Source organism: Camellia sinensis, chromosome 2 (assembly GCF_055761805.1).
Source record: "Camellia sinensis isolate YWXY chromosome 2, ASM5576180v1, whole genome shotgun sequence".
NCBI classification, from domain to species: Eukaryota; Viridiplantae; Streptophyta; class Magnoliopsida; order Ericales; family Theaceae; genus Camellia; species Camellia sinensis.
In genome coordinates, this window is record NC_138962.1 from 145,636,940 (window position 1) to 145,663,294 (window position 26,355).

The window sequence follows — 26,355 nt, forward strand, 5'->3', positions numbered from 1 at the left end:
GTAGGTGGGAACCTAGTTACATGGCGGAGTAAAAAACAGAATGTGGTAGCTAGAAGTAGTGCAGAAGCAGAGTTCAGAGCTGTTGCCCATGGAATCTGTGAAGTAATGTGGATTAAAAGAATTCTTGAAGAATTAAAGCTTTCTCACCCGACACCTATGAAGGTCTATTGTGACAACAAAGCAGCTATATCTATAGCTCATAATCCAGTTCTACATGATCGCACAAAACATATAGAAGTGGATAAACATTTCATCAAGGAGAAAATCAATGCTGGCATAATCTGTATGACCTACCTTCCAACAGGTGAACAATTAGCTGATGTGCTAACGAAGGGACTACACAAGAAGCAATTTGATAAGCTGACTAGCAAGCTGGCTATGGAAGATATTTTCAAACCAGCTTGAGGGGGAGTGCTGGAAATTTGTGTTAATGCATATAATAAGATAGTGGCATGTATATAATATGATAGTGGTGTTGGTGGTAGATAGTGGCATGTATAGAATATGATAGTGGTGTTGGTGGTAGATAGTGGCATGTATAGAATATGATAGTGGTGTTGGTGGTAGATAGTGGCATGTATATAATATGATAGTGGTAGATAGTGGTAATATATAATATGTAAGTGGCATATAATGGGTTATAATGATGTTTGTAATATCTCCTATATAAGGAGTGTCATTTGGTCTTGTAAGATAAGAAGTTTTGAATATAACAGAAATATATTCCTTCTTCCTCATATTTTCGGAGTTCTTCTTCCTCATATTTTCTAAGTGGTTATCTCGTAAAACGTGTCCAATGGCCTTAGATTGTATGAGGTTAGAAAATATGTCTATTTTTCCTTTATAGAGCCTAATTTAACTTTAGGTGGCAAACAAAGTGTTTTTGATAAAATTTGGCTTGTATTGGGAAGCTGTTTGATAATTTTTTTTGAAATAATCCGCCTTTAAGTTCAAAAATTCTAGTGTTCTCTCATACACTAAACGCATCCTCACTTGGCGCGTAAACCCATAACATGAAGTACATCATACAATGATGTTTAAGTTACAAACCCAAAATTAATTAATACAATAATTCGACAAAAAGGTGTAAAGGCACGTTGACCCAATTAACCTAGGGCTAAACTTAACAAAACAGATTACATCCCAACGCTCATGCCGGCGGGTGTCCATTGAAACCTACACAATGCAAGGAAGGGTGAGTATTGACACTCCCCCTATAGTAATATCATTTCTTACTAAGTGAACATGTTAGTGTTGTGACAAGTAAAATTATGCAATGAAATGCCCAATTTCTGGATTAACTAACTTAATCTTATTAAGTCCATCTTATTTAATTAACTCACACTAGGATAATTAAATAAAAGAAATAATTTGAAATTAATAATTGCCAATAGGGCATCACTAACTTGCCAACAAGGCAATAAACCCAACCTCGCCAACATATACCGCGTCCAAACTGTAAATAAGTACATAATAGGTCCTACCCTAATCACACCCCAGGCTCCCTCCAAGCTGAGTGTCACAAAGAAACTCATCCTCACTCAACCATCGGGGGCTCCTACTCCTCTAAACTGCGTAGTGTCTGAGGGATTAACTAGCAGATAGTTGGATGCACTATCTTCCTCGAGTGTACTACACCACAATACCGGCTATACGGCTATAACCCGGGCTAAGCCCGTAAAATCAATAATACCAGGACATGCCCAGAAAACAATTAAGTATAGTAAATACCAACACCAGTTATTTAATATTTAGTTAGATTCCCACTTTTTCATACTTTGAGTAATTTCCAACACAAAATATTTTTTTATCAGCAATGCTTTTTCTAGCCAATTTCACCAATTTTCCCCTAGGGCTGTAATAGTAATATATGTGAAATGACCAATATGCTTCTAAAGCACAATTTACCAAATTACCCCTAAGATTTTAATTACTAGAATGCCCTCAAGGCATGAGATTACCAATATACCCTTCATTAACCCCAAGTTAATTTCCTACATGGCAATTTCAATCAAATAATTCAAAATATTCCCAAATGACTATTTTACCCCTAAAGTGTTAAAATTACCTTGTTGCCCTTATAAATCCCAAATTCATTAAATAATACAATTATAAAAGTAACTCATAAACACAACCAAAATAATAAAATAGTCATGGAATTTGGAAACATATATTTTTAAGAAACTAGTAAGCAAAACTAAGGTAAAAATTATGGGAAGAATAGTAAATCAATTCTAAACCACACCATCTTTTAGACTAACTCATTTTAACCCATGATTAATCTAACTACATCATTTTCCCCAATTTCTCAACACTTCAAATAATTATCAAAAATTCGAAGTAGTCCAAATCACATGTTCTTCATACCATGGCATTAGTCATTAAACATGCCATAGATTACACTTAAAAAGCCCTAAACTAATGAATTAATACTTTTCATGATTTCAAGATAAGTATTGGCAATATTATATTAAAAGATCATGAAATTGCATAATAAGAACACTTTCAGAGATTTCAAGACAAAAATCCAGCTCTAACTTAAAAGTGTCTCAAGAAGGCATGAATCAACTAAATAACTCTTGGTGTAGAACAAATACACACTAATCATGCTTCCATAGATAAAATCATGCCATAAATTTTGAAATAAAAACCTGGCATGCTTTCTAAGCAAGTGATAAGAAAGCCCACCTCTTTGAAGCTTGAGCAATTAAACAATGGGGGAAAGAGGTTGAAAGAGAAAGATGTTCCAAGAACAAGCCTTGTTGATACAGAACATAAGAAGGTCAAGGAAAAGTAAACTCAAATAAGTGGCGAAATTTGGAAATTGGCATGATTTTAAAGAAAAACTAATAGGAACCATTCATAATCATGTTTCTAGTATTATTAGTGTTATTTTATAATTATATTTATGTTTTCTAGGATTTTAAGCTTGGTGGTATTTTGGTAATTTGCAAAAGTTCTAAATATGGGTTTTGTGAGTCGTCCATGGGTTGTCTTATGGGTCAAGTTATTTAATTAGTTTTTATTTATGTTTCTTATTTGGTTTTAAATTAGTTTTGGAAGTCTAAGATATTATAATAGTTTCTTTTTTTTGTTCGAGTTGGTTTAGGAAGCCTCTAAAGTCTATATAAAGTCATGTAATGCCTCTAATTCAAGGGAATTGATATTTTATAAAAATTTGAGAGTTTTGAAGCTTCTTTATGGATTGTGTGATGCAATCAAACCCTAGGTTATGGAATCTAGGTGTGATACTAGACCTATCTTCTTCTCTTCTTTCTTCTTTTTTTTCTATTTCAATTTAATATTCTCGGATTACTATTCACAGTCCTCTAAAAGATCACTTTTCAAAACCTTATCCATTCATCCCCAAAGCAACCCTAATTCCTTTTCCTACCTATTAGCCTTTAATTTCACCCTTAAAACCTATATCACAAGGACTCGGGTACGGGTACGGATACGGGTGTTGAGTACTAGTATGTATCTAGATGTTGGACTCATCAAACCATAAATTTAAGGGTACCCGAACTTGGCAAAAAAAAAATTGTCATTTTTTATATTTTTAATCAATTATGTGAGATAAAATAGTGCTATATGTAATTTATAGTGTCAAAAAGACATTCATAGCAATTATACAACAATATGTACATTTAATAATAGTGTTATATACAATTATATAAAAAGTATCCATTAAAAAGTATTCGACAGATATCACATACCCTTATCTAAGTATCAAATGTCCGATACAAGTATTTGATTTATTTTGAAGAGTCTGTATAACAGAGCTTAAAACCCTAAAGTACACACTGTTTAGGCCGTCAAATAGCCTTTGTTTTGCAAATCCACTACTTGTCCTGCATCACTTGTCCTTTAACTTTAATCTTCAAAGCACACTAAAACCATTCAAGCCACGGGTTTTGTGTCAGAATTCTAGAAAGAGGAGGACAGAAATTTAGAAAGGGAGAGAGAGAGAGAGAGAGAGTCACGTTTTTGGGGATGGAGTCGCTGAAATGAGGGATTCTTCCCCTCCAACTCAACCCCCAACAACCCTAAATTAACCCCAAGTTAACCCTTAATCAAAATTGTAACTAATGGCTAAGATTGAATCTTGAAAACCCCTCAAATCCTCACTCTAGATTCAAAATCAGATTTTTGTTCATATAGATCATGTGTGTAAAGCTTGGTGAAGCCCATGTGACCCCACTTTCCCCATTTGTGAAAGGTGTAAAAATGTGTAAGTTAAGGAAGAAAGTTCACATGCTAGGCTTAGGGAAAAGAGAGGGCTGGTTTTATTCCTGAATAGACGGATTTTCTGTGTAATTCTGTATAGTACTTACAGTCTCCCTTGTTTCCATTTACCGAACAACAATTTCTGTGTAACCTACACAGTTTTTATACGCTTTATGTACACAAACCAAACCAAACCAAACCAAATCTTAAATCCCATCAAATGGGGTCGGCTACATGAATCTTTCTTCTCCACTTGACTCTATTAGAGGCCATTTGGTTAGTCAAAATAAGGAGATTCATATATCTATTTACTACACTAGCCCACATCAATCTAGGTCTGCCCCTTCCCCTAACCTTTACATCTACCATTATTGTATCGCATCTCTTCACTACTGTCTCTGATGGTTTCTATTGTATATGATCAAACCATTTCAATCTATTCTCTCTTAGCTTATCTTCTATTGGTGCTACTCCTACCCATTCAAGAATAGACTCATTTCTAACTCTGTCTTTTCTACTCTTGCCACACATCCACCTTAGCATCCTCATATCAGCAACACTCATCTTATGTACATATTGTTTCTTAGTTGCCCAATATTCCGTCCTATACAAAATCACTGGTCTAATAGCCATTCTATAGAACTTTCCTTTTAGACTAGTGGGCATTCGTTTATCGCATAGTACCCCAGATGCACTCCTCCATTTAAGCCATCCCACCTTAACTTTATGGACCACATTTGCTATAATCTCCCCAACCGTTGTGATAATTGATCTTAGATAACAAAAATGTTTACTCTTGGATAGTTTTTGGTCAACTAAAATTAATAAAATACAGATAAATAACACAATTAATAATTATCAGGCCAAGAGAATCCATATCTCGAATCTCATATTAGTTCGGGCCCGGGTGCACACAAATTGAGACAATTGTTGCACTCCCTTTCTCAACATGCAATTAAATTCTATTTGTACATGATTGACCATATGATCATATTAACACACATCTACTAGGCTCGGAGAGTCTGCCTCTTGAGACCCGGGTTGGCTCGGGAATCAATGCACACAAACCGAGACGATCAGTTGTGCCGAAAATGAACTAACGGAGGTTTGAATTGAAATGAATAGAGAAACTTGTGAGCTTATTTATAATTAATTAAACTTAACTAGGACTCAGTTAGATTAAAGAAAAGTTCAGAATTTTCCCGGTCATAACAAATGTCCCATTTCCATTTAAAATGAAAGTTGCCCATCCAAACAAAACAATTCAATACCATTAAGGCAATGAACAAACAATCATTTAAAATTTGTAAAAACAATAGTTTTATAGAAAAGAAAAATAAAATTTCCATGAATTTTTGTTGCTAAATGTGAAAAACAATAATATACAATCTCAAAAACTTCATCTAACTAGAGTAACCTATACAATCACTTCCTTCAATTGTTGCTAAATGTGAGGGCACATGTGATCATATATTTCTTGAGGTTTCATATGATGTGCAAATACAAAATAATTCTCTTAAACTGGTCACATAATTACTTTATCATATGTCAAAATCCATATCCAGCTGTATATACTGTATCTAACCAGATCCCAATTCTAGCTTAAGGCAAAGAAACTATGATAGATGCTGATTATCAAAAGACATCAGTATTGACTTACTTTTACAAAAACCAAGATGTATCAGCAAACCAAAATACAAAAAGGCCCCAGTACGCCAAAAAAAAAGAGCAAAGAAAAGACACAAAAAAAAGAGAGGGTGACAGATGACTCTATTAAAGTAAATTGTCTGCCATGAGACAGACAAACCACTCCTTCACTATTGTAGAGCGGCTTCACTCGATCAATGCTACAACATTTTAGTCTTTAATTGAATTATTGAAATATCAATACTTTTATGAACTTCATTTTTGCAACAAAGATCTTGTTCAAACATAACTTACCTTGACACCAAGGAGCAATGGACTACCACGTTTACAAGCAATCAATTCATTTGGATAATGCCTGCTTTTGAAAATGAGAGCATAGGCTCCTTCAAGATGCCTCATAACTTCAAGCACCACTTGACTGAAGGTGACAGTCTGATCACCTGCAACACAAAGTTGCACTCATTTGAAATCTTAAAGTGATCATAGACATTTATGTGCAATCAAAAGCATTTCACTGCAAAGTGATTCATTATAAAGTAATAAGAAGCACATTTAGTTTCTCCATCATAAACAACAAAATAGATAACAAATAGTGAACATTTTTGTTGCCCAAGTTCGATTATTAAAAAGGATGGTGAGGTTAGCGAGATGTGATCCATAGTGACTCAAGTGGAGGAATGCACCTGGCATATTATGTGATCAACGAATACCAACTAAATTGCAAAAAGTAAGTTTTATTTATAGAACCACTATAAGTTTACAAGGCACAATGCTCGGCAACTAAGAAAAAACATATTCATAAAATGAGTGTAACTGAAATGAGAATGCTTAGATGGATGTGTGGTAAGATTAGGAAAGATAAATTTAGATACAAATATATTTGTGAAATGACAAAAGTAGTATCAATTGACAATAGTAAAGGGAAATGTTAGGAGGGAAAACCTACACTGACTTGGGATACGATAGTAAAAACATATATGAATTTATTTAATTTATCAGAGCATATAGTCCTTGATAGAGTGAACGGCGAAAAGGATTCATGCAGCCGACTCCACTTAAGTGGGACACAAGGCTTAGTTTGGTTTGGTTTGGTTTGGTTTGGTTTGGTTGTCAAAAACAATAGCACACATCCAAAGTCCATTCACCAAAGGATAATTATGACTCTTTGAAGCTTTTGTTTCAAAAGAACTCACATCGTTTTTGATCCATTAGTTCAAAAGCATTCTTATTGCATGAAGCACTTAGGCGCAGGAAAGAGCTTTCTTTTTTTTGTTGGGGTAAGTGAAAATATTAAAAAAGAACGCCCAAATAGTACACATTAATGTGTGTTTGGAAGGGAAATGATTGGGTATACACTTAACCTTTGACATAGTGCACAAAGTGATTGTCCCGAGACTTGAAAATCTCAAGGTTATTAAAAGAAAATATTATTGAAAGAAAAAGGATACAAGTATGAAGGAGGGGATACTCTCCAGAGAGCTTTATTAATGCTCTAACAGACGAAGGATATCACCACTTCAAGGCAAAAGCCATCAAGGCAAACATACGTGATTCCATAAATATTGCACAATCAACAATGAGTTCTAGAAAAATCAGTGTGGGAACTACGTAAGTGGCACTGGTCATTACACTTCACCTAGGAGTTGGATTTCCATCATAACACCCAGGCTGGCTAGGGCATCACTGGCAGTAATGTAGCTAAAATTTCAAACCCCTGAAGAAAATTAAAATCATTGTTAGAGCTTAATATACATTTTGGGCCCCCATTCCTTAACAACTTAAGCTTTTGGGTCAATTGGTGATCTAACGTAGTATCAAAGCTTTAGTTTTAAGCTAAGAAGTACGGACAAGGGACACAACGATTTCAAAAAAATGGAGACCCGGACATGGGGGGGATACCAATAAAATATATTTTCATATATTTTTATTTGCTATCTAAATTAATATTACATCCACAAACAATCGATATTAATAAAAACTAACTCTAATTCTTTTCTTCTTTTCTTTTTCCTTCTTTTTTTTTTTTAAAAAAAAAAAAAAAAACACTTCTAAATTAACACTTACGGTTTATATTTTGTTTATGGATGATCTATTAAGTATTTAAATCTAAGAAAAAAAATAATAAACATTCAACATTCATCATTCATCAAAAGTACTAAATAAAATGGGAGAAAAGACAACTTGGCATGTCTCTAGTGTGTCCCCGAAGTGTCCCTGGCGTGTCCTCTGAAAATAAATTAATTAAACAAGGGGACACGCCATACGTGTCCCCGAATAGTCCGTGTGTCCGACACGGATACGGCACTTGTTTTTAAGTGTCAGTGCTTCATAGGTTTGAAGAGGTTATGAGTTCAAGTCCCATGTGCATCTATTTCCCATTTATGTTATGGACTCGACTCTATTTGTGCATTTGCACCCAATTCAATCTGTTTCTAAATCCACATGCAAGATGGGATTTCACACCTGCAAGGATGTTAGAGCATGATATACAAATTTGGGTCCATTCACTAAGAGTAAACTTTTAGGGGTGATTAACAACTATCACACAAACTCTAATCTGGTTATAATCGTACCTTCTTCATTTGCTTTGTCAAAAACAAATTTTGCAAGCTTTGGAATCACTTCTGTATCTGTTTCAGATTCAAAGGTGAACCCATGTCGGAGTAGTGTTTCCTTCAACACCTGAAGATTACATGCACAATACATCAGCATCAGCATCAGCACATTAATTAAACAGGAAGCTGCTCAATAAGAAAGAACTGATAAAAAATAATGCTTTAGAGGTGGAACATTATCCAAAGGGCATAAACATGGGGTGGAAATTACAAACATCTACATAATCATAGAGAAAATTAGAAAGTAAGAAGTTGAGTAAGTAGAGAAAAAGGGAAGAAAAAGAAGAAAAGCATAAAATATCTTATACGACACGAATAAAAAATGAGGGCATAAAAAGCCAAACACAAAAAATTGCATAAACAGCAACAAAAATGGATAAATGAAAACTTTCCTTATTCCATCATTGTAATCTCTCTTATTTCATTAATCTCTATATTTGTTTCTCTCTTTGAACTAAATTATTTAAACATTAAATGAATTATATAAATAAACTTTTAAGAGTCTTTGTTGGCTTAATTACATATACTCAAAGAGCATTTGGTATGAATGTATTTCTTCTTTGTTTTCAGCAATATATATTGTAAGCACTGAAATTTTAAGATGATTTACTCACCGTTCAATTTATCAAGACAAATTAAATTATCTTGATCGATCAAAATTCAAGAAGATCAAAATTCTCAATGTAATGTGGGTCTTGCCAAAATTATTGGACTTAAACCCATTTTTATCATGGGTCATACCAAGAGCAAAAGGACAACCCGTTTTGATAATTGGATCAAGTGGTTGGGTCAACCCGAGGATGTGGGTCCCACAGAGACACTTGTCAAATTCTCTTAATAAATAAGAAGTTGTGGAGCATTTAAATTCAAATTCAAATTCAAAATCATATCACTTCCATAAAATAAGAGACAAATTTATCTCATTTTGGAAGTCACAATCAAATCAAATATTGATTTATGGGATTTCCAAAATTAACACCCCATCCTTTGAGCCTATAAATAGAGGCTCTCATTCATGGAGAAGGGGACTTTGGGCTGAAGACTTTGTAGAAGCTCTGAAGCATTCTTCAAAAACCCTTAAGGTTTCAAGCATTTTTCAAGAAGCATAGAATAGAAGATCATCAAGCACATCGACGATGTGCCACATCTCCTACGTGTTCAAGCATCAAGCCCGCCAAAAGATTGATTCGTTGTTTGTTCGAGATCAAGCTGTTCAAGTCATCAATCAAGCTTCTTTCCTCAATCTTCTTTGTGTGAAGACTTGAAGAAAGTCGCTAATTCATTCGGTTCAACAACAAGCTTCTACAACCATTGGGTTGCAATCATACCAGGAGATTAAATAAGAGGATCACCATTGTAATTGGTGTAACCCACAGAGAATTGTACCCATTTTATTTAAATTAATAAAATTCATTATTTGTGCATTTATTTTCTATCTTAATTGCAGGATACGAAATTTGTGTGCACTATATAGTTAAACCCAACTAAATTTATTGAACTATGTTTAATAATAGTTGATTAGGTCTCATGTGATAATTTCATTTTGATAAGCACAAGGATTAATTTTACATCACGGAAAGACATTTTACAAAAGTACAACCTATAATTTCATTAAATGTGAAAGCCATTTTTATTTTTAATTCACAACTACAGTTTTTGGGAGTAGTTTTTGTCTAGCATGGTAGTTTTGATTCTAGGAGATTTTGAGCTAAGCTCTCTCAATTTGTACTTGTGTTCCCATTGTGTTTAACCATATGCATTGTATTTTGTTTGTATGTTAACCCCCTTGTTCTTTGCTTGTTCTATTGGTTTCACAGATAAGGGAAGAGAGTGACAACTTGTCAGTTTCATATACGTTGTTTAGTAGCCTTATCTCTAACGACTTCAGCTGTTGGGGCAAGCAATTGTAGAGCAGTAACTATAAAAGTCAATGAAAGTGATAAAAGAACAGATACGTACATCCTATCTTCTTCTTTTTTTTCTTTTTTCTTTTTTCTTTTTTGATCAAGTACATCCTATCTTGTACATCAGAAGACAAAACATGGAACGTCATCAAAGCCACGATAGAAAGAGTAAGGTGCCCCAAGATCTTAACATCATTTTGGGTGGGGGAGAGAGAGAGAGAGAGAGAGAGAGAACCCATAGAAACAAAAAGTGAGAAAACACCAAGAAGAAATTTGCACTACCACGCAAACAATCAATAGCAACCCAACAACCAAGAACTCCACACCTTTCACATATGGTTTCTTTCTCTATTAAAATGAGATTAAAGGAAAAAAAAGATGGGATATCCACACATCATAGCTACATCTCTAACCCCTGCCCTAAAGCCATTGAAGCATCCATCATTAGCAGCCCCACCTATCATCTAGCTCAAAGCTTCCATAACAAAGAGAAACACAAACAAAGACAAAGGATCTCCTTTCCTCAATCCACCAGAGCTCTCTAAAATCCTTTTAGGAACCCCATCCACAAAGATAGTTAAACATAAATTAGAAATAGGCAATTGAAAAAAAAAAAAAACCCACCTTCCCTAGTGTTAAGTGCTACGGAGTCCGTATTTTATTTTTTGGAAGGGTATTTATGCACTTTGGTTCCTGTTAATATAAAGATGAGTGCAGAAGAAAAGAACCATAATTTTTTGGTTCTCTCTCATTAAGTTGTATTTTGTCTTTCTTCTTTCTCTCTATTCTCTCCCTCTTTTTTCTCTCTCTTCTATACAATTAAGATGGTATCAGAGCAAGGTCTTTGTCCTTGAAGACTACTCTACTACTTTTTTTCTTCTCCTTTTTCGTATTTTCTTCTTTTTTCATTTTTTCATTTTTTTTTTCTGTTCAGACATTAAATAATAATAATAAAATAAATAAATTTATCGACTAGGGGTGGGTAATCCCCAAAGTTTTTCTCAAAATTTTTTATGATAGTTAGCTATTTTTTCTTTATTTTCAGGAAAAATGGTCGATTTTCCTTGAATAAGTGATTGGGTCGGATTGAGACGAAACTTTTGGTTGGAACACCCTCCCTAGATGCCGATTTGAACATTTGAGGCAGTCCCTACCATCTAATGTGGAGCTTTGTCCCTTGTTTAGGGTCTACAGTGTTCAAGTTTGTTTATATGTATGGAACAGTGTGCTTCGGTGGCTTTCTCTATGAGTTGCTGAGTTGTTTTCATTTCATCATCACCTATTTGAGTTGTTAAACTTGTTAGCTTTTCTTTGGTTAATTATATGTTATGTTGGTGTTGAGGTTTGCTTGAGTCAATTTTTCCTTGTACACCATTCCAATAGTCATGTGATTGTTTTTGTACTAGTTCTTTGTACAGATGGCTGAAAGTAGTAAGGATAACAAGGCTAGTGAGGAGGAGAGTTGGTTGAGTCCTTTTGTGATCCTTGAAGATAGCCCATCTGTTCAGACCAGCCCTGTTAAACTGGATGGTACCAACTACTTAATTTGGTATTGTTCATGTAGTCTGGCTATTGCTTCACATCACCAGACTGGGTATATCATTGGTGTACTCAAGGAACCTCCAGAAGATGGGCTTGCCAGGACTCAGTGGCTTTCAGAGAATGCTCTAGTTATGACCGGTTGATTAATTGCATCCAACCTACTAACTCCTGTGATATTAGATACTGCTCATAAGATTTGGACTGCAATGGCGAAAGACATTTATAGAAAGGCAATGATGCGTAGGCTTATGAATTATGATAACAGATTCAGGGGCTGAATCAGAAGGACCGAAATCTTAGAAAGAACTTTTAGGCAATTTGTTCTGAAGATGCCACTTGGTTTCAACAGACAGTAGAAAAGGAGAGAGTTTATGACTTTCTTGCCAATCTTAACTTGGAGTATGATCAGATCTAGGTACCATGCAAGTGTTAGGTCGAGCTCCGTTTTCCACTTTGCAAGGAGCCTATGCGATTGTTTAGCAAGAGGAGAGTCGATGTAGTGCCCTGGTACATTCCTCTCATCAAGATTGCTCTACTTTCGTTGTTATCCCTATCGCTTGAGACGGTAAAGCAAGTCAGCCTAAGTTTGGAGGTCTGGGTAATTCTGTTGATCGTAATCTACTCAATTGTGATCATTGTGGCAAAGAGAAACATTATAAGGAACACTATTGGAAATTGAATGGTCGACCTACTTGAGGCCGTGGTACTAGTCGTGGTGGTGGTATGCATTCAAAGGCACATGTATCGAGATTTTTGCTTGTTCTACTAGTGACATTGATACTCTTCAGAAGAGCTGCAAAAGGCATCTGATGGCTCAACTTGTCTACCACAACTTCTACACTTGCTTCTTTTTCGAAATTTGCTCATACAAGTATTCCTCCTAGTTCTGTTAGTGCTTCCTCTTTACTTCGTAAATGGTAGATTCTGGTGCCACTGACCATATGACAAAGTCACCTACCCTTTTTTATTCTTATTCTCCTTGTTTTGGTAAGGATAAGGTAAGGGTTGTTGATGGTTCCTTGTCTTCTGTATATGGGAAGGTTCTATTCACTATTCTCCGTTAATTTCTCTCTCCTCTGTTCTTCATGTGCCTAAATTTTCCACTTACTTTCTATTAGTAGTCTTGCCACTTCTTTGAGCTGTTATGTAACTTCTTTCCCTACTCATTGTGACTTTCAGGAACTGGATAGGAGGTGAGCGATTGGTAGTAGTAAAGCACAATGTGGTCTGTACTTTCTGGATATCGTGACTCCTTTACCTTCATCCTCTGGTTAGGCTCTTCAAGTTACTATTGGATCATCCCTTCATCTCACATTAGTGGCATCATCATCTAGGTCACCCTTCTTTTGGCATTTTAGGGAAACTTTTTCCTCAATGAAAGATGGTCCTAGGAATAATTTTGTTTGTGATGTTTGTAAGCTTGCAAAGCTTAAACGATCTTCTTATCCTTTTGTTAATAAAATAAGTGTTTTTCCCTTTATGCTTATTCATACTAATGTTTGAGGTCCTTGTGTTGTTTTTATTTATGGTTATTGGTGGTTTGTCACATTCATTGATTGTTATTCCCATGTTACATGGATTTATTTACTTCGTGCGAAGAGTGAGGCTTTCTCGTGTTGTACTTCTAAAACCTAAAAGTTATAGTTTCAAACCAAGAGTTTTCCAAAATATCTTCCAATGACAAACTGCAATTCATGTTATAATGGAGAGCTATTAATGTATGAAAATTAAAATGTATCATGAACACAAATAACACCTTTGAGATAGTATTGAGGAATATCTATTTGCAAAATGTTATGCTTATGATAATCACAATTCACAATCCATAATTTAAATAAGAATACAAAACTAACTATAGAATCTTAAGCAAACCTCATAATTAGTGACAACTCCATTGTGAACAACTAAGAACTCGTTTCCAGCACCAGAGGTTTGAGGATGACTATTCCTTGGAGCTGGCTCCCCATGGGTTGCCCACCTGGTGTGTGCTATTCCGGCATGAATAGAAAAGGATTCCTCCAAATTTAAATCAGTAGCGGCAACCTCTGAAAAACACCAAATTCACGATCAATTTAAACATCGATCGTGCAGACAAATCTACAAAGAATGAAAGGTTAAAAGAGTGATACATATAATTGAAAACACCACCTAGAATGTTCTTTTGTTTTCTACAAGCATAGCAAATTAATTATGCAAACTGCCCCATAATCTCAATACACAAGTGTGTTTTTAAAGTCAAATTTCCCACTTACAGTCCGTTTGGATTGGGTGATTTGGGAATAAAAATAAATAAATGCATTTCTCTTGGAAAATATCACTAATTTGGATAAGCAAAGATGAGGGAAATGGAATGAAATGGGAAAAAATTGAGAGAACCTCATTTCTCTCATAACCCCTATTTTGAGTCTCTCCAAAAGTGGAGAGATTGGGAGAGAAAAGAAACCAACTAAATACTATTTTGTTATAATACCAAAACTACCCTTTCAGATATAGAAGAAATAAAAAGACTAACTCCTATAAAAGATTAATTTGGTAATATGACATGATATCATTTCTTTTCTTTTCTTTTCTTATCTTTTATATATCTTAACCAAACAAGATGGGAAACAAATTACAATCTTTTCTTTTCTCTCCTAATTTACATAGTCATTTCTTTTATTTTCTCTCCTAGGTTACCAAAGTTCTAGGAAAGTAATTAACTATAATCATAGTTCAGTATAGAATTATCCGTGGTGCCCAGTTAATCTGATTGCTAAAAATATAGTATGCTTCAGAAGCCTAAACCAAAAAATGTGGGCCCATGTCATCCAAGAAGTCCCTTTAGTCCAAAGGATAGTGTCCGTGGTATTGAGTAGACTTGTAATTTACATTTATTTAAAGTTTCTTTAATGTTCACTTTAATTTATGTTCCTTGTATTTTAAGCATGGCTCTAAAACTCAGCCAATTTGTTGTGGATCAGCCAATACATTTTGGGTTTTTGGCCCACCGATCATACTCACTGCTTTACCTTCACCAATGAAAATCACAAACGAACCAGCTGCTTACCAAGACAAAGAAGTTTGAAGAGAATAAAATACCAAAACTGGGGCAAACTGGCCGATTCAAACCACCAAAAAAAATACTATTATTAAGCCGTGCCACTCGGCCTAACATATGTCTCCTTGTGGGCACCAGCAGCTTTAAAGGTGTAGGAGTCCTTAGGCTTCTTTTGCTGGTTGATGCCTCACAGCTTCATCCTCTACCCAAAGAAAAATCTAAATTTCGCTGCTTGTTTTTATGTGTAACATATGCCTTAAAGGCAAAGTAAACCAGCAATGTGGGATTCATTATAGCTTCTACCTTTTTGTGACTGTTCAATTGAGCTTCAAGCGATTGGTGAAGTACAGATGTATACACATAGAAAAAGCATTAGAAATATCAATATATTAATTAAAATTTGAGAAATTAAGTTTAGGGGAGTAAAAATTGTGTATCATTGAGCTTTAAAGGGATTGTGAATAATTTATCAAAAAATCACGGCCATGTCTCGTGATTCCCAATGTATCGATCACGTCTTCAGTTTTTAAACATGACACAATACTGTACTACATTTTACACTAGTTTTAAGTCACCATAAAGATTTTTCCTTTTTTTGGATGTATTTAAATTTTTTACTTTATTAGTTTACTACGGAAGTTTCCCTTATTATGGAAAAAGAAAATATCATGAATGTGGTTTAATATTAAAAATGATAGTCTCATAAACATAAGTTCAAAATATAAAATGTCAACATACTAATGTAAAATAAAATTACAGGAAAAGATATCCAAGTTTCGTTTAAAAAATTTAATGTAAAACAAAATAGATATAAGATAATAATTAAATAATCAAGTGAGAAAGTAACGAAAGTTTGTTCATAAAAAAAACCAAAATAATGAATGATTGGAAAGAAAAGAGAAATAGTTCATCTAACCTTCAAAGCAACTCAAAATTTCAAATCTTCTAGAACTTTAAGATTAGACACTCAAAGCATGTAAATCTAAGATTTATGCATAAGCTCTATGCGTCTTTTTTATAATTTTAACAGCTTTAAAATAATAATTGTTAAAACCTACCAAAACCTACCACTACACCCACTTCACCTACTCCACCTACTACTCCACCTACTACATACCTACCTCCTCTAATCTTCTATATATAGGACTCATTGTAAACATAACATACATCAATCAATAATACATCAATTTTAACATGGTATCAGAGCAGAGCAGGTTTAGAATCTAGTATTTTCGCTTCCCCAGCGGGCGGCAACCTCACCTTAGCCGCCCGCCGGACCTCAACCTATTCCGCTGTCATCTCTATCAATACATAAATATACATACCTACATAGATACAAACTTGTAATCGAATCAATCGATCGATCTCTCTCAAGAAAAATGGATGCGTTCTCGTCGTTCTTCGAATCTCAGTCGTTGTCTCGCAACAGTTGGAGTTACGATTCTCTCAAGAGCCTCCGTCACCATATGTTTGTGCTGCAACTTTCAAAGCAGCCTCACTTTGCTCTTGAGGCTGTGATCATTCAAGAAGCAGTGCCACTGCGTGCCAGCAAAGGTCCATCCTCTGATGGTCTTCAACAGAAGTACACACAAAGTGGTGGCAGACCGTTTGTTCTTTCAACTTTGATTGTGGGCTTTGACCCTCACACTGGTGTGCCATCGCTATATCAGACAGATCCATCAGGTACTTTTTCTGCATGGAAAGCTAATGCAACTGGGAGAAACTCTAATTCAATGCGAGATTTTTTGGAGAAAAATTATAAAGAAACTTCTGGGCAAGAAATTGTCAAACTTGCAATTCGCGCCTTGCTCGAAGTTGTTGAGAGTGGGGGAAAGAACATTGAAGTTGCTGTGATGACGAAGGAGCATGGCTTGCGGCAACTTGAAGAAGAGGAAATCGACGCCATCGTTGCTGAGATCGAAGCTGAGAAAGATGCTGCCGAGGCTACAAATAATGCAAAGAAGAAGGATTCAGCCGTGGAAGGTAGTAGCAGTGGTGGTGTCACAGCAAACCGGAGTGAGAGAAAGCCATCCAATTTGTCAAGGAGGGATGGCAATCAAAGGCCATCTAAGATGGATTTTGAAGTTCCTCCGACAGAGCATGTTCCAAGGGTATTGCCAAAGGATGAGGACCCAAGCTTGGTTAATAGAAATAAAAGAATGCTCGGACAGCTTTTGGGGACATTGGAGAGAGAAATATATTATATAACCTTTTCTATTCTAAAATATTCTCCACTCAAAACCATCATCACATTTTCCACCGCCCAAACCCTCTTTATCTTATATATATAAATATATATATATATTTTTTTTCTTTCCACCGCCCCACTTTTTATCTTAAAAAAAAAAAAAAAAAAACCATTGCCGATTTTCACAAACCCGTGGGACAAGAAACCACGTGAACCACTTTTCTTATTTTCCCCCTCTTTCATTTTGATTTCAAATATATTCTTCTTATTTCTTTCTTTATTTTTCTTTCACATTCTTTTTACTCTTTTTCAAATTCCTTTCATACCATATAGCTTTGCACACCAAACCATATTTTATTCATCTCCGGGATCAACCCCGATCACAATTTTACACAAAAAAAAAAAAAAAAACAAAAACAAAAAAAACAACAAAACAAAACAAAAAAAACAAAAAAAAAATAACAAAAACAAAAATAAAAATAAAAATAAAACACCAAAAGATTTGTTTTCTTTTCTGCAGACGGCCACCCACCGACCTCACTTCTTCGCCTATTCCGCCGGTCTTTTCTTCTTGCCTCCGTCCTGGGCGGCCCTTGACGGTGTTGTCTCCGTGTTTCCCACGCCACCGAGCACGTTCACTCCACCCTGCTCCTCCACTACAACATATGGCGGACCTCCAAATCGGAACATAACGGTGGCCTTCCGCTTCAGCTCCTTATTTTCCGCCTTTAGCACACTTATCTCTGCTCGCGCATCCTTATACATGCGTTGGAGCAGAGCCAGTTGGGCGTTTAACTGCTGCACCTCATTTGTCCTACTTTGCAGCCGGTGCGACAAGTTTGTGACTGCAGTCATGGTTTCCACACATGACTTCAATGAATATTGATTGGCTTCAATATCCGTTTGCACTGCCATTTTTTGCTCCACAGACCGCATCGGAAAGTTCAACGGAGCAAAACCAGGGGCGCTTGGTTGGGATTCTCGGGCCACCGCCCCGGTTATCTCTCTTGTGGACTCGTTGAGGTCGGGAAAGAGAGTGAGCAGACCACGGGAAGAAGAGGCCATGTTTTGGGGTTGCTAAGTGTTTCAGAGAAGCAGCGATTTCCGACTGGTACTGTCAGAAAGGGTTGGTTACAGAGTGTTTCAAAATGACAATGTTCAGAGGTTTCAGCCTGGTTTGGTTTCCACAGCCTCCGCATTGGTTTATATCGACACTGACGACGCGGCCGACACGCCGCTCTGTCGCTCACGTGCCTCGCCGCGTCTCCGGCTCACCTTTTGATGGCTCGACGCTTTCTGTCGGGCACGACTTTTGATGAAGTGGGCGCGCCTTTTGAGGGCGCGACTTTTGAGGGCTCGATATATCTATATCCATGTATATATATATTTGGGCAGCCTATATACACCATCCTACAGTGTATTTTACAACGGTCCGACATGACCCCCTAAACTGTTCCGACATTGATTCCGGTTAGCTTCTCCATCGGTCCGGTGTGACCTCGTCAACTGTCCAGACTTTATCTGCTACAACGGTCTGCCACAACCATCCAGTGTCCTCTACAACGTTATGACACACCCATCCAGTGTCCTCTACAACGTTATGACACAACCATCTAGTGTCCTCTACAACGTTATGACACAACCATCCAGTGTCTTCACCACCGGTCTGACACGACCATACAGTGTCTCCTATCCTCTTTTATTTTCTGTATTAGTCTATTTTCTTGTTTTGTTACTCTCTCCAAACTCAAGTTGGTTAGTTCCTATCCCCCTTGAGTTTGCAGGGGGCTGTTAAAACCTACCAAAACCTACCACTACACCTACTCCACCCACTTCACCTACTCCACCTACTTCACCTACTACTCCACCTACTACATACCTACCTCCTCTAATCTTCTATATATAGGACTCATTGTAAACATAACATACATCAATCAATAATACATCAATTTTAACAATAATAATAATAATACTAATAAGTGGTCTAATATACAAAATCTATCAAAAACAGAAGCATAACGGTCGTAACGGCCATAATTGTACTGTAATGACTATCATGACCTTCACGTAACAATGGTGGCCATTACGGCCGTGAATTTCAGTCACACTACTATAGCGGCCATAACAGGTGATGGTAACTACCGAAACCGTTAGTTATGGCCCATTTTTAAAACCTTGGTTGCAGCCCATGAAGCTTATGAAGTGCCGACACTTCAAAAGAGGAGTCATAGCTACATTGAACACGTATGGTACACGAGCATAGTGGGGACACATGGGACACACCACGTGGCGTATCCATTTTTTTAATAATAATTTTTCAAAGCACACGATAGGAACATGCTTTGGGACAGCGAGACACGATTGTGTCTAATTTGAATTTTTCTAAGTCAATTTTGCTGGTCATATTATAATATTTGAAAGTACTAGGGTTGAATTTGTTTTTTTAATATATATATATATATAGAACTCATATCAAACAATTGACAATGTAACACAGATCTAACCACGATTATGAAGTTAAGAAATTGACTTCCAATGATTCCTAGAGCCTAACACAACATAGATCTAATCTCCGATAGATTTAAATTTAATTTGTTTTTTTATCTTAAATTAGTATTACTTTTCATTATTTTTTGTTGTTTATTGATGTAATATTTATATACATAACAAATAAAAATATATATAAATATTTTGTTGTCATATCCCTATTGTGTCTATGATTTTTTTAAAATCGTTGTGTCTATCGTCTCTGCTTCCATACTTCCTAGGTTGCAGCCGTATTTCTAACCATCACTACCTTAAGGATAAACTACTAATAGGTCCTAATAGTTTGACTTCATTCCCATCAAGTTCTATTGAAAATGAGTTCTAGTAAAATAATCGCTAAAAATAAATTTTTGGGAAGATTTTTTGCACATGTCGCTAAAAATTGACAATTAGTGACTTTTTTTTGTCACGATTTTTATAAATTGTCGCTAAAACTTATAATTAGTGACTTTTTCTGTGATGAATTTTTCAATCTGTCACTAAAATTTGAAAATTAGTGAATTTTTTGGTGACGATTTTTTTAAATTGTTGCTAAAACTTATAATTGGAGACATTTTTTGTGACAATTTTCAAACTGTCACTAAAAATTAACAATTGGTGACGTTTTTTAATAGTGTTTGATGAAAAACACCATTAATTCTCACAGGACCTATCGGACAACAAGTCCACCTATTAGGACCTACGTGTAAGTCCCATAGTAGCCAAACACCTTAAAAAAAATCCAAACTCAATCCTTTCCAATCTAGAAACCCACAATCTTGCTTTTACAATTAAAAACCCTAACCCTACAAACTTCCCTTAGCTTGAGCACATCATAAAACTAATTGCCAGCTGCACTATTCCAAGTTTTCTAGTACTATCCCAGATTACTCCATTTTAGATTTTTGAGTAACATATTCACCATAGGAAAGTCATTAAACATTATTATGAATTCTAATTTAAAGTTAGATGAGTTTAGGTACTAAGTGTGGCCCACCAATTTGTGTTGGTAAATTGTGATTTTGCTTGCAAAAAATTGCAGCTCTCACTGTGATGTCACACTTCAAAGCCCAGGCTATAAATGACACCATTGCACCAACCAATGTCCCTAAAAGCTTAGAAACTAGATACATCCATAACCGAAATGCACTAAGATAAGGCTCAAAAAGTGTAAGACCCAATGTACAAGTAATTAACTTATTAATTACATGAATACCAGTGTAAGTGTGTGTGGGCGTGTATTTAGTGCTTTCATTGTACAGCTCTAGTATATGTCCACTCTTCTACCCAACAATGCCCAGGAATTCAGTGCTACAAGAAGTTAAATACGATCAAAGCTCCAAAAATTAAATATATAACACCAAACATACATTTAGTTACTGAGAAAATTAATAACAAGTAAAAGATAATAGACGGTTATGGACACGTTGTTCTGAATTCCAATAGAAGTAAAACTGGCTTAAACAAGCTCCATTGAGTAAAAATTATCATTTTGTTCAGTCCCAAATGACAAAAACCCAACAATTTGGGTTTTGACTAATTTTCATCTCCTCCACATTCTCGACAACCAAACAGAGTTTACTAGTCAATTTTTTCAATTATATTCTTCTCTTGCATTTTCCCAGTAATCAAACACACACAAAAAAAACCCAAATTTTTTTTTTTTCATAAAACGAAAGTGAATGATAAATCAATGTACAAAAGAGATCAAAAGAGATGATGATGATGATGAAAGAGAGAAGTAACCTTGGTAGACGGATTTGACGAGGGATTCGATGTTTCCTTCTTGGCGGAAGACGAGAGGAGAGAGAGGAAGAGAGGAGAAAGAAGAGTCGATGCAGATGCCGGCGGAGTCATAGCCTCTATATTCAAGACGCCTGAGGCCATTGAAGAGGACTTCGAGAATGTAACGCCTCTCTCTGTTGACGTTGTAATTCAAATACGCGAATATCCCACACATCCTCCTCTCCTCCGTTTCGATTCGATGATGCTTCGATTTCTGTTACGCCTTGTTCTTCTTCCTCGACATCAATCAATTGAATCAAAGACTGGTTCAATTGAATTGAATTGCAGATGTATGTATGAATTCACGCGTGTACAACTATGTAGAAAGAGAATGTAGAGAGAGAGAGAATGGGGAAGAAGGCAGGAGCGAGGAAGGTGACGGACTTTGACTTTGTATTTGGATTTTATGGTATTGGTGGGTGGTTGTACAGACCAGACCAGTCTTCGGTTGGCAATTACCATGCGCCACACGGGGGATATGATCGGCATTACCAAAATTCCTCCAGATCTAGAATTTTGGAAAATTCTAATTGCACACACTTTGGATTTTTATTTTTTAAAAAAATTCTTTTGGAAAGTGTTTATTTTATGGAAAAGATTATGGTATATATCTCTATATATCTTATAATTATAGAAGAAAATGGTATAATTATTTTTATTTTTTTGAGTTATAATTAAGTATTTCAAAATAATATCATAATTAGATAAAAAAAAATAATGTAACTAAGATTGCATATAGTATGAGAGGGTTTGTATAATAAAATTCTCCTTATTTTAATTGACTTTCTAAAAATTAAAACAAAATATATATGCAAAACATAAAAATAGAGAGATGTAATTGACTGTTTTAATTTTTTAATTATTTTAGTTAAAAAGCCAATGCTCCAAGTCATTCTATTATGAAATGTTGTTTCTATTATGCTCGTCCGATTCTTTTTTATACAAATGTCATTAGGATAGCAATGTTGGGTAATTCTTACCGTACTTGACTTCTTTCTTAAAGCTTGTGTTGTGTGTGGTAGGTCGTGCCATTAAATATTATGTTTTTTATGTGAGATGAGGGATTGAAAGAATGTTGAGTTCCTTAAAGCAAGTTTGCGTTGGATAGACGTTTGAGGAAATTTTTCAGTGAGTAATCGAGTATTTGGAAGTGAGGCTCAACTAGTTGTGATGAGGGTAGTTATAATCTAGATGAATTTTGAGGGTAAAATTCTTTAAGGTGGGTAGATCGTAATGACTCAGGTCTTAAACCCATCCTAATTTATGTGGTTGAGTCTTGCGCTTTTGGTCGTAAGATTGTTAAGCCGTATCTGTTGTCAGTTAGAGACCTTTTGATTTTGGGTCCTTTATCACAACTTCATCATTATATCATGTTTATATTGCTAATCTGATTGTGTACACTTACTGATTGAGTTTTGGATTGCCTCAAGTAGACGACTTGAGTAAAGGGTGACCAAAAAATTGATTTGTCTATGAGAATGTGTTATTGCAAGTTGCAATGTGCAGCCGCAGGTGCGTGGGTAGAGTTGTGCTAGTCACTGTTGGCTCCAGCCCACATGGAGGAGTACTCCAAGGAGGCTTTTCCCAATATAAGCCTTTTTTTCATTGTATTTCCAAAACTAGGTCAACTTCTGACGGAATTTCAAAACTAAGCTAAAACGCCATTACTATTCGCGCTTTTACTGTTAGGAGGCCAAAAGTTGATGAATAGTGAAATCGCTATTTGAAATCGCGATTTTAATTAAGAAAACGCTGTTCCAAATCGCGCTTTTAACATAAAAAAAATTTCTGAAGAAAACGCTATTTAAAATAGCGCTTTTACTGTGCATATAATAATAATTTTTTTTTTTTTTTTTTTAAAAACGCCATTTGAAATGGCGTTTCTACTACCAACCAAAGCCAACCCACACAATGACACACACACACCAATGGCCACACCCACAACACTCAAGCATTGAAATAATATAATTTTTATATATAATAATAATTTATAATAATTAATTATATAATTTTTATAATTTTCGTAAATATAAATCATTTTTAGGTTATGAATGGTTTGATTTATAATACGTATGTATGTAAGGATAAAAATTTTTATAATCAAAAATAATTTTTATAATTTTTATAATCAAAAACAATTTATAATACGTATGTATTATAAAAAATTTTATAATAATTTATAATACGTATGTATTATTTGAATCTTTACATTTTTTATTTAAAATTTTTCACAGTAAACCCATCTTCACATTTTATAATACGTATGTATTATTCAAAAATAATTTATAAAAATTTATAATTAATACGTATGTAATTAATTTAATACGTATCTTCACATTTACATTTACAGTAAACCCATCTTCACATTTACATACGTATGGTTTAAGGGTAAATTTTTTTATAAATGACTTAAATGATAAATCAAACCATTCATAACCTAAAATTTTTTACCCTTACATACGTATGGTTTAAATAATTTATAAAAATTATTGCCATACGTATGTAAAAATCGATTATAAAAATTGCAAAAATTGATTATAAATTTTTTTATATATAATAATAATTTATAATAATCAATTATATAATTTTTATAATTTTTAAAATTTTTTTAATTTTTACAATTTTTACAATTTTTTTACCCTTTATTTTATAAATAGAAGGTAAAAAAAATGATTTATATTTACGAAAATTATATTTTGCAATTTTTAAAATTATAAATAATCTAAATGTGAAGATAGATTTACTGTAATAATTTTTGAATAATTTTTGCAATTTTTATAATCGATTTTTACATACGTATGACAATAATTTTTATAAATTATTTAAACCATACGTATGTAAGGGTAAAAAAATTTAGGTTATGGATGGTTTGATTTATCATTTAAGTCATTTATCAAAAAATTTACCCTTAAACCATACATATGTAAATGTGAAGATGGGTTTACTGTAAATGTAAATGTGAAGATACGTATTAAATTATTTACATACGTATTAATTATAAATTTTTATAAATTATTTTTGAATAATACATACGTATTATAAAATGTGAAGATGGATTTACTGTGAAAAATTTTAAATAAAAAATGTAAAGATTCAAATAATACATACGTATTATAAATTATTATAAAATTTTTTATAATACATACGTATTATAAATTGTTTTTGATTATAAAAATTATAAAAATTATTTTTGATTATAAAAATTTTTATCCTTACATACATACGTATTATAAATCAAACCATTCATAACCTAAAAATGATTTATATTTACGAAAATTATAAAAATTATATAATTAATTATTATAAATTATTATTATATATAAAAATTATATTATTTCAATGCTTGAGTGTTGTGGGTGTGGCCATTGGTGTGTGTGTGTCATTGTGTGGGTTGGCTTTGGTTGGTAGTAGAAACGCCATTTCAAATGGCGTTTTTAAAAAAAAAAAAAAAAAATTATTATTATATGCACAGTAAAAGCGCTATTTTAAATAGCGTTTTCTTCAGAAATTTTTTTTATGTTAAAAGCGCGATTTGGAACAGCGTTTTCTTAATTAAAATCGCGATTTCAAATAGCGATTTCACTATTCATCAACTTTTGGCCTCCTAACAGTAAAAGCGCGAATAGTAATGGCGTTTTAGCTTAGTTTTGGAATTCCGTCAGAAGTTGACCTAGTTTTGGAAATACAATGGAAAAAAGGCTTATATTGGGAAAAGCCTCGTACTCCAAGTCAAGGAGTAGGAGAAAAAGTGGGAAAAGGGAAGAGAGCAGTTGGCAGTTGGCAACCTAATATTTTTGTTTCATTTTGACTTTGTTTCCTCCTCCTCTGTATAAATGTGAGGTGAGGAAGAGAGGCTAAGAAGGAGAGAGCAAAAACACAGAGAGGGAGACACAGAGTGTATAATATGTGTAAGAGAGTGAGAGTGCTATAGAGAGAGAGTGAGGTATGAGTACTGTAATCTCTCTCCGGGATAATTTTATAGTGGATATCTCTCCCGTGGACGTAGGCAATTGCCGAACCACGTAAATCTCTTGTGTTATTATGTGTGATTGATTTTGATGTCCCATAGTCCTAACAGTCACATGACAATTAGTGTAATATATTAATTGCCTTCACTTTTATTCATGTTTCTCGAATAGAAAAATAGAAGATTTCCTATCTAACTTTAGACTTCTTCTTCTCTCTTTACATTTCTCCTATTCCTCTCTCTAGAACAATGTTAAGTAAGAAGACTCAAGATTTGAGCAAGTAATGTAAGATTTTGCTTCCAAGTCAAGAACGTTTGTCGTAGAGCTCGTCAAGGGCCACGTTTTCATTGGTTTCAATTTTGATTTTCGTCGACATGTGGGGAGTAAGGGTTTTGTTCTTTTTAATTTGAAGTAGGAATTTTCTTCTCTTTGATTTATATGAAATTTTGAAACCAATGTGTGGAGTTTTATTCTATTGCAAAATTATGAAATGGTGTAATTTATCATGTTATGCATGTGAAGGAATTTTATCGACCGTACTTAATTTCTTTCTTAAAGCTTCTGTGTGGTAGGTTGTGCTATTAAGGGCCCGTTTGGAAATTGGCTATTTTAGTGACCTTTTTTTGAAAAGATGTACAGAAAAATAGAGAGAGAGTGTGACAACTTATAGTGGCATATTAGCCTAATGCTAAACAAAGCTTAAATGTTATTATTATTATTATTATTATTATTTTAGAGAGATCAAAAGAGTGTTGAATTCCTCAAAGTGAGTTTGTGTTGGGTAGACGTTTGAGCAAGTTTTTCAATGAGGAATTGAGTATTTGGAATTGAGACTCTAGTTGTTGTGATGAGAGTAGTTGTAATCTAGACGAATTTCATAAACGAAAGTTCCTAAGATGAGTAGATTGTGATAACT

At 34.5% G+C, this 26,355-nt stretch overlaps 2 protein-coding genes across 2 annotated transcripts in view; one reads left to right on the forward strand and one right to left on the reverse strand.

Moving 5' to 3' along the window:
- The window catches only part of GFAT (putative glucosamine-fructose-6-phosphate aminotransferase), a 34,887-nt gene extending 12,910 nt beyond the window's left edge, over positions 1 to 21,977 (reverse strand). Inside the window, exons 1-4 of the mRNA XM_028228890.2 lie at positions 21,433 to 21,977; positions 13,808 to 13,980; positions 8,448 to 8,556; positions 6,169 to 6,314 (exon numbers count right to left, since the gene is read on the reverse strand). Coding sequence (XP_028084691.2) covers positions 6,169 to 6,314; positions 8,448 to 8,556; positions 13,808 to 13,980; positions 21,433 to 21,646 — 642 coding nt within the window. The 5' untranslated portion in view covers positions 21,647 to 21,977. The remainder of the gene's footprint in view (positions 1 to 6,168; positions 6,315 to 8,447; positions 8,557 to 13,807; positions 13,981 to 21,432) is intronic.
- On the forward strand, positions 16,144 to 17,613 carry LOC145820358 (uncharacterized). The gene has a single exon (XM_082915755.1). It carries the CDS (start codon positions 16,352 to 16,354, stop codon positions 17,261 to 17,263), a length of 912 nt encoding a protein of 303 aa, XP_082771881.1. The 5' UTR covers positions 16,144 to 16,351; the 3' UTR covers positions 17,264 to 17,613.
- Positions 21,978 to 26,355: the final 4,378 nt, after the last annotated feature.